Source organism: Vicugna pacos, chromosome 5 (genome assembly GCF_048564905.1).
Source record: "Vicugna pacos chromosome 5, VicPac4, whole genome shotgun sequence".
Taxonomy (NCBI): Eukaryota; Metazoa; Chordata; class Mammalia; order Artiodactyla; family Camelidae; genus Vicugna; species Vicugna pacos.
Window position 1 is genome coordinate 4,114,202 of NC_132991.1, and position 9,731 is coordinate 4,123,932.

Below are 9,731 nucleotides of genomic sequence, written 5' to 3' on the forward strand. Positions count from 1 at the left end.
TGATTTTCTTTTAAGAATGCCTACATAATATACTTCCCCTAGAACTGCACTATATCCTTAACACATCCCGGCAGGGAGTTTCAGTGATGATTGTAGACATTTATCTTTAAAACAGCTTTACCTCATTTTTCAGGTTTGGGAATGATGTTACATCAAGTATGGAAAATAACACTTTTCCTTAAGAATACATAAATTCAAGGGGGAGGGTATGGCTCAGGGGTAGAGCGCATGTCCTGGGTTCAGTCCCCAGTGTCATAAATAAATAAGTGAATGAATGAATCCATCCATCCATCTAGTTACCGCCCCCACCCCCTCAAAGAATACATAAATTCACTTAAAAGTGTCTCCTCAAACTCAGAAAACCTCATTTCTTCAGCTCCTCCTGTCAGGTCTCCACGTCAGTCATTGTTAACACTTGATTCTTGCCCTGAGGCCACCTGGTCTTGGGTGTCTGCCAGGTGGTAGGTGGTGAACCGCCCTGCCCGCGTAGGCTGCCCGGAATGTGGCGTTGTGAAAGTTATGGGGCCAGAGCCACTTCTGGGGCTAGTGGAATGTCCGCCGCCCTGGGGCCTGGGCCTTGGAGCCTCCGATCTAAGCGAGTTGTATGTAGACGCCTTTCAGGGAGACTTGACACTTGACTCAGTCGTGTTAATCGCCCATGTCTCACTTCCTGCCAGTTCCCTCAGCCCTCGTGGTGGCACTTTTTGTAAGGCCCTCTCTTTTCAGGAGCGTGGGCTGCACGGTGGTGGAGATGCTGACTGAAAAGCCCCCCTGGGCTGAATTTGAAGCCATGGCTGCTATCTTTAAAATCGCCACCCAGCCCACCAACCCCAAGCTGCCGCCTCACGTCTCAGACTATACCCGGGATTTCCTCAAACGCATCTTCGTGGAGGCCAAGCTGCGACCTCCCGCTGACGAGCTTCTCCGGCACACGTTTGTGCACTATCACTAGCGGCCTGAGACCTCTCCCGTGCCTCCGCCCAGCGCCCATCTGTCCGCTCACCTTCTCTCTGACTGCACTTTTCTTTTTTATAAAAAAGAGAGATGGAGAGAAAAAAAGACAAGAGGGAAAGTGTTTCTCTTGATTCTTGGTTAAATTTGTTTAATAATAATAGTAACCTAAATTTTTTATATTTAATCCTTTTTTTCCCTTACAAGAACTTGAAACTTTTTTTTAATTTTTATAATGTACTGATGTGGTTCAGAGAGATAAAGCACTTTAGTACATAGTCACTCTTTTTAGTACAAAAAATCATTTGGAATGCCTAAAGATTGTAGAGTCTTTCCCTGTGTCACTGACAGATGGATGGTGATGGGGAGACACAGACAACAAGGAGAAGAAAATGATGTATAATTTGTAGTTTTTAGTGATAGTATTTGAAATAGGGTCTCATTTGTGAGGTCGAGCCTAAACTTGCGTTTAGGGTAGGCACTCAACTTAAAGAATATAGGTTCCTTCTTAGATCTGTGTTCTTTAGATCCTAACCTCTGTCTACCAAGCTTTTTGCTCAGTAGGAATCTTGATAGAAAATATGACTCTCTAAGAGGTATGTTTGTTAATCCTAACCAGTATAATAAGCAGATACACTATAATAGATCCAAGTTACTGGAATCTGTAAACCTTGAGGGATAGCTTTCTGCTTTAAAAAAAAGATACTGTTTTATTTTAGAGCAGATACGGGAAGTCAATAAGCAAATCCAAATTAAAAGACGAAAGGAGATTGCTCTAGTTAAATGTGTGAGCAGTAGACCACATTTGCCAATCATCAGAAATCATGAAATAGTGAAAAGAAGTCTTGTTTAGTATATTTTAAACTATGTTCTGTACCTGAGGGGGAAGGTCTGAAAATTAAGAGAAAGGAGAAATGACCAGAATCATGTGTATCTTCCTAGTTCTAAGCTCCGGATTCCCCACAGATAACATACTTTAGGCACTGAGAGTTTGATCCACAGTAGCCATGTGTTAAAGCCTGTGTCATGAGATAAAACCCTTGTTCTTGGGATCACAGAATATTGAAGCACCTTGGAAAGCAGTTACCGTGTGAAACGGTGGTTTTCAACAGCAGGGTGGGGATGATTTTGCTTAGCCTTTGGCAGTGCCTGGAGACATTTGTGGTTGTCACAAGATGCTAGAAGCATCTAGTAGGTAGAGGCTGGGCATGCTGCTAAACAGACTGCACTGCACAGGACAGCACCCCCACCCCGAGTGAAGAATTATCCTGCCCCAGCTGCTAAAAGTGTCGAAGTTGAGAAACCCTGATGGAAATACCAGCCCCAGTTATAAACTGAGAACAGCCATTTTCAAAGCAATTTCCTTGCAAAAAGTAATTTTTAGAGAGAAAGTGATACGACATGTAACAAGGGTTTTACAGGAGCAGGTACCACTACTTGAAGTCAAGGACGAATGATCTCAGCAACAGCAATCCTTTCCTTACGACTAAATCGGTGACTTCTATCTTAGAAACAAAATGAACATAAACACAGAGCCTACTGAACTCAGCCGTCTGTGCATATGCTTTCCTTAAAAGTTAATTCATAATTGTGGGAAAAGAAAAGCATATCAAAACAAAGTATTAACTACTTTATAGGAAGGTTAAAAACTACCAGGAGTTCCTGGTATAATGCATCCACCAAGAGCAAGGCCACAAGCAGAGAGAGGCAGCTGGGAAGCTCGCACTGTCTCCAATGGACTTGTGCTGTTGAAAAACGTGATTGATACCAGAATTTGGCCACTTGCAGTTTTTTCCAACATATTAAAGCAAGTGCTGAGTACTTTGTTTTTAAAGTTCTAGAATATAGTATTCTTCCTGGAGGCCCTAAATGTGATGCTTTTTATGGGATTCGTAGGGGACTCGGGTATTTTATTTTCTGCTAAAAGATGTGCTTATTTAGGAACTCTTTTAAGGTACTTTGTTTCTGAAGTTAGGTAGATCTTGGTTTCCCGTATCAAGGTCCTATCTGGCATTCCCTGTAGGAATATTTGAAATTCCACTGGCTAGTGTGAGAAGAAGTCAAAGCACAATGTAGTTGTTGAACCTTCTGCCATACCCTTATGACGAAGGGAAGCAGCTTGCAAGGAAGACCATGAATCAGTGGCATCCTCCCCCTGGAGCATCAGCTGCCAAGCCTTGTGCTGTAGACATAGTCCCCAAGGATGTGGATCTATTATAAGTTCTTTATCTTCTGTGAGTGAAAGCATCTCTTCTACTTGAGCAAGATCATGGTATCTGGACCAGTGGGCTTTTCCTTTGTCTCTTTGTGTTGTGTGGTTGTGATTTCCTTTTGGCTCATTTTTGGTCTGTCAGGGTAATCAGCAGTGTAGGATATGACATGCGTGTTCTTCAGAGAGAAATCTCGGGAGACTGTGAAACCCGAAGCAAAATTGTTTGCTTTTTTCAGTCTCTTTTTTTTTTTTCTTTTCAAAATGCTATAGAAAATAAAATCACCTGAAAAGAAACTACTACCTTAACACTGCTGCAGAAGACCTTTGTTTTATAAGAAAAATATTATTAGCTGTGGGAAAGTATTCTTCTTTATGTAAAGACTTAAAAATAGACTAATAGTTTACAGAGTTTATAAAATGTGATGTGAATTTAGTTCAGACAAGATGTAAAGGTACCAAAAACCACAATAAAAGTTAATATATATAAGAAATACTAGAACAAAAAAGCTTAATGTGGGGTGAGGTATGGAAGACCAAAAGTAAATTTAAAAAAGAAAATTTTGAAAGGAAACACCTCTATCAGTGGCAGTTAAATACAACACTCCAAATTTTTCCTTCTAATAGTGGTATGGATCAACAAATGAAATTTGAACTTTTTGAGATGACTCTAAATGTAAATTTTGTTTTTTAAATGCACAACTGATTCTTCTATACTGTAATGTTTCTTTGCTGAGGCTGGAAAATGGCCAGGCTGCTGACTTTGTGCCTTTAAAATGCGCTCTGCTTTGACAGTGGCAGACTTTTTGGTGCTGGAGAAGATTCACTAGCAGTCTTTGTATGTGCTTTTCAGGAAATATCTTTCTACTTAGGCCTTGAGAGTTTCAGAACAGCATGACTTAGGCTTGGACCAAATATAAGATCTTTTACATTGCAAACAAAGGGTGTTGAGTAAAAGGGTTGAAGAATACCATAATGACTAATGGAAATTGTGATGGTTGGTAATTCTCTAAAACATATATAAAAGTATACAGACTTTAAAATTTTCTGTATGACTATCTTGAAAATTTTTCAGTTTTCCTCATTTACAAAATATGTTTCTAACCTGAAAAATGGTTAAAGACTACTGCCTTAGAAAGTTTTCAAAGGCACAGTCAACCTTACATAATTTATATAAGATTGAAATGTTAATGCACAGGCTGAATGGTAAAAGAAAAATTACAGCTTATTTCATAGTAAATTGAATTGGCTTTTACTTGAGAGAGTCTCTGTCTTATTCCCAGTAGAGACTACAGTAAAAAGGTGAAATGATTTCTTTAGAGTAGCTTTCTCTGCTACTTCAGCTCTTACACATGTCAGGTCTGGTCTGTGGTATTTCTGAGATGGAGTTGTTATGAGAGACGTGCAATCACCAAAAAAAAAAAAAAAAAAAAATCAAATCTGAGTAGTTTATAGGGACGACCAGGCTTGGGTGCAAAAGCCAAGAGGTTTGCCAGATGCAGACTCCTTGGCCCACAGCAGAGTTCTGTGCCAGTGATTTCATTTGGGGTTTAGGGACCAGTAGCTTGATACAAACTCACCTGGTGTCAATAAGTATCAGAATCTATTGATTTAAAAAAGATAGGGTGAATGTTTTCCATTTGCTTACCTAATATTGTGGCTTATTATGTCAGGTACTAAATATTGTGGCTTATGATGTCAGGTACTAAATTAACTTCTCTTTAAGGAGGTCACAGTCTAGGAGGAAACATGGGCAGACAGATAGTTACTTGTTTTTATGGCATATCCTAACTGAAAGTTCAGCAATGATGTTTTAAAATGTTCTTATTTCTTTTGAAGTGAGGGGAAAGCAATTTTGGGTAGTCGTTGGCTGTTATAAATACTAAAATGTCATTAATAACCGAGACTCAAGTATCCCCCAGTTGGAGGGATCCCCATAGGGCAGGCAGCCTCTCTCTCAGGACTCCCTCTCTCAGCCTCTGCTCAGACAGTTCCAGTGGTGCGGGGCATTGATTCCACAATGTAGTTATTTTTTCCTTGCTTTTTCTTTTAAAGGAAAAAAAATTCTTTTGATCTAAGTGGTTAAAATACCAAAACATTTGATAGAAATTGAATTCTGTCAACAGTGTTACTTATACAAAGATCAGGAAAATTTCTCGAGACCTATTGTTTTATATGAAATTTGGCCTTTGTTAACAAATGTAATGTTCATATTCATTTGAATTTTAAGATTGGTTAAAATGTTAATGAAAAGCAATTTGTTCATTTTTGGTAGTGCCTTTTTCCCTGTATGCCTTAATTTTGTTTTATATCAATAATAATTGAAGTTACCCACCGAAATGAAGGTTTTTCCAAAATCAGTAGGCTTCAAGAGTTCATTTGGCCTTAGACTGTGTATTGGCCCTTAAACATTTCTTCATGCCTGCTTCCTCCTCCTACCCTTTTCTACCTCTTTTTTTTTTTAATATGTTAGAAGAAAAACATTAGTCTATGATAGACACACTGCAGTCTTTACTAGACATAAATTCCTAAGATAAGGATAGAAAGAGGTATTCTAATTCTAAAGAGACAGTAAATTGTTTTCCAGGTTGATTACTTGGTTTTCTATCACATTGGCAGTGTTCAAGTTCTACGTATATCATGGTTCAGTTATGATTTTCAAAGCAGATCTAGAATGGTGGTTTTTGCCCGAAAGAGGTCGTTTAAATGGCTTACAAATGTTAAGGCAATGAAACTTAGGGCAATGAGCAAGAAATCCAGGGACAGTGAATTCTAATCCTTACTTTTAAATGAACATTTTGGCTAAATCTCTAGCTTTTCTGTGAAGTGTGCATGCTGTGTGTGTGTGTGTAGCTGGGACAGGGGTGGGGAGGAAGGAAAAGTATGAATGTCCAATTAGAGTAGTCTCTGTTCTGGGAAGAACAGCTCAAATGTGTATGACCTAGTGATGGATGAGTGTGCCCTCCTCGGGGAGGAGTGCCAGCACCTTTTCCACAAGTAGCTGGTACAAGTGATTGTCTAATAAAGATATTTATTGTAAATTGCCAAGCTCTTGGTTGCTAAAAGTAGATTAAAATTGAACGTGTATGTGTGTATGATATCTTATGTATAATTCTTAAATAGAAAGTACTTGGTTTTGCATAGTTCTTCATGAGCTCTTTGGAATAGAAATTCTGCCAGATATTATCAAAACAAGCTTCCTTAGCTTACCAACTGTTAAAAAGGAAATTGTTTTATACCTCTTTTTGGTTGGCTAGGGAAGATGTGCTGTGAAGCCACTGTTCCTACTTCATAGTTGTCTTTAGCTTTGCTCTGCCTTCTGCCTCAGTCTGGACAGGATGCCATCGTAGGTATGGAAGTGTCAGGGCCAACCATCTTTCAGAGCCGTGGAGGGCAGTGAGCTCTCAGGGTGTGGCTAGAGAATCTTCTCTCGGTTATAGTGAGAGCAGACATGGTTTAGTTTCAGAAAGTTGAGGGAGGAGTCATAGCTATAGTAAAGAAGAGAATAAATTTTATCTGTTGCCCGTATACAGTGTCTCATGTACTTCTTAGTATTTTTCATAATTGTGCATTTTAATTGACAGTAATATGACCTTTTGTTAGTAACAGCAAAGGCATTAAATCAGTGAGTACCGCTATTCCCCCTCTGCCTGGTGACTTCTTGTTTGTATTTACAATCTGTGTTACAGAATCACTGTAAACCAAAGCTTTTTTATTCCCTCCACACAGCCAAAATGATTAGCACTGTTACTTCTGCCCACCTGTAAGCTAACAGTATAAAAATGACAAAGCAGGTACTAGCAGGATTTGTATCTCAGTCTAGCTTCCAAGTTAAAGGACAGGTGCTCTGTGTTTGCATCTAGACACACAGAATTTACTTCAACTATCATGGAACTGTATAGACATTACGAACTTGAGCTTGTCCGCGTGCCAATCTTATTAACGTCACTTGACCATAGATGTATATACATGTACATTAACATGTGATGCCTCAGGCTGGTGGCGTACTTTCCTCCTAGTGTCTTAACATTGATAAACTTGCGTTTGACCTGCGGGGCATTTCAGCAAAGCTTTGAAGAAAAGTGGATTATGGACTTTCTGTGCCATAGACATTTTGGAACGAAAGGAAGTCTGCTCGCCAGCACACATTGCAGAATTTGTCCCCAAATAGCATTTCTGAGTCCCTTCATGTCAGTTGAGGACAGTAAAGTTGGTGACTATACTGGAAAGCATTTTTGTGTTCACTCTTCATGTAACTAAATTGGTGATTTCAGCATTAGCATTACTTGGAGGAGAGAGATAAGTAACGAAATTCCATCTAAACTCTTATTCGATACATAGGCTCCAAAATGTATTTGTCTATGTTCTCAGTTTTTCCCAAAGACCTTTTTCCCACCTGGAATAAGGAGAGAGAACTGGTGGAAACATTTGAGCTGGAAAGGCTTACAGGCAAAAGGAAGCCGGGCAAACGTTTGCAGTCTGCCCCATTCCGGTGAAAGTACAGTGTCTAAGGATAAGAGTACTTCTTTCAAAACAAACACTTGTTTTTAATACAATCTTAATTAGTAAGTTAAAGGTTTACATTTTTTCTATTGCTGTTGGTTTTAAAATTTGCTACCCTGCGTTCCGAAATATTATAAAAGAGTTAATACCAAAAATACTTTTAATGTCTGACATCTCTTACATTTCACGTGGTTCTTTTTATTCAAATATCATTGTAAATAAAAGTAGACTTGGATAAATCTGAGAATAAACTTTTAATTGTTGCAAACTACGGTTATCAATTTGTAAATTTACCCTTTGACCTAATGTACATTTTACAGTGTAACCATTAAATTCTCTATATTTAATCTATTAGTTCCTCTCTGTAAACGTTCTTAATCTCAGTTGAATGCTGGGCAGTTTATAATTATGTACAGAGGTGTTTTTTTCCTATCAAGGTTGACTTTTTTGCACATTTTTGGAAATGTTTAATTTGTACACTGATCTACTACTCTGACCAATAATTGTTGATGGGTGTGTGAGCATCATGAATGCGTGCATTGAACTACTGTCTGTGTCTCCACGTTTAAACTTCTTTCAAGATGTAGCCATCAGTAACTGCACTGCTATTACTGACTTCAATGAACTTTCTTGCTTTTACAAAGTACACTTCTCTATGGTTCTATCTTTGTTGAAGAACTCAGGAGTTCAACATCACTTTCTGATTTTATATGTATTCTGGAACCCATGACTCAGTTGAAAGTATGCTTGTAACTCTGTATCAGGGGACGTGTGTGTGTGGAAATGTCTTTTTCTGTCTGTAGGCACATGTATATATCCCAGTAATTTCTTATTTTCATTTCTACATTTTTATGAACTTGTTTTATAAGGGTACTGTTTAGTTAGAATAATTAAATATATATAAAGCTTTCTGAGAGATTATTTACTATATGAATATATTTTCAGCTGGCTGATCAAAAATATTTTTTTAATTTTGTTTTTAACCATTCAAAATGTATTTGTATTTCCACAATTGGATGCAGATTTACTTAGATATCAATTAAAATACTCTTGCAAGGGAGAACATTGAATTCTCTTTGGGAGTTCTATGAAATGCAAGTTAAAAGGAAAAAAATAGGTTTTAAGCAGTAGCAAAAACACTGTCCACTCTAACAGCCTTTGAATTCTCAGAACTATGAAAAAATGTGAGAAGCTAAATTGTCTTGAAGAGATGTCAAGATTTTTATATCTCCAGTTGCTGTTGGCCTGTCCTACTGTTGTTTTTAATATTTCTTTTATTCTACCCCAAAGATTGCAAGTTTTTGTTTTTCTCTTACTGGGCAAGGTCACACCTCATTTATAAAACAATACATTGACATGTTATGAGTCTCTGTAATGGACTCTTAATTGATTTAGAAATGTTCAAACATACATTGTGTCTTTGTACTGTACTGTGTATTTTAAGTAACTGGCAGAAAAAGAATTGGGAATTAAATTTCCAATTTGACAGTGTTATCGTGCTTAAGGAAAACCTTTTTTTTTGATATGCGGTACCATGTAAAATGACTCATGTTAGGAATAAGTCCACTGTTGAAGTTGAATGTCACTAAGCTTATTATGTTACAAGGAGCCGGTATGATTAGAAAAACCTACAGAAGCCAGATACAGTGTGGTATGTGCCACATTTCATGCACATTTTGACTTTGTGTTCATTCAAAATTGTGCTTGTAAAAATGTAAAGAATTTCTGAGTTTTACAGTTTTTATGTACTTAGTTTTTTTCTTGCTGGTAAATAGCTTTTTTTTTTAAATCTAATGTGAAAGAAACCATGTTTATATTTTGTTAGTGATCAATGACTTTGTTTATATGGAAATTTGTATATTGTTGGCACACATCTTTGTTTAGATTTATCGTGCATGAAGGCCTGCAATAATTAGCACAATGAAAATTGCTTTTTCTTACATGTTAGTTCATTTTTTGAAAGATTGTGGTGCAAAGGCTTACTCTAAGTAACCTTCTGGACTATGGAATGAATATAAATGAATGGCACTTTGAGTGTTAATAAAGCTGATATTTATTTCCACTGTGA

The 9,731-nt window shown here is 37.6% G+C and overlaps 1 protein-coding gene across 1 annotated transcript in view; it reads left to right on the forward strand.

Annotated features, from left to right (window-relative positions):
- MAP3K2 (mitogen-activated protein kinase kinase kinase 2) overlaps positions 1 to 9,731 on the forward strand; it is a 62,111-nt gene extending 52,380 nt beyond the window's left edge. The window contains exon 17 of the mRNA XM_072960798.1: positions 727 to 9,731. Within this exon, the coding sequence (XP_072816899.1) occupies positions 727 to 952 (226 nt within the window). The 3' untranslated portion in view covers positions 953 to 9,731. The remainder of the gene's footprint in view (positions 1 to 726) is intronic.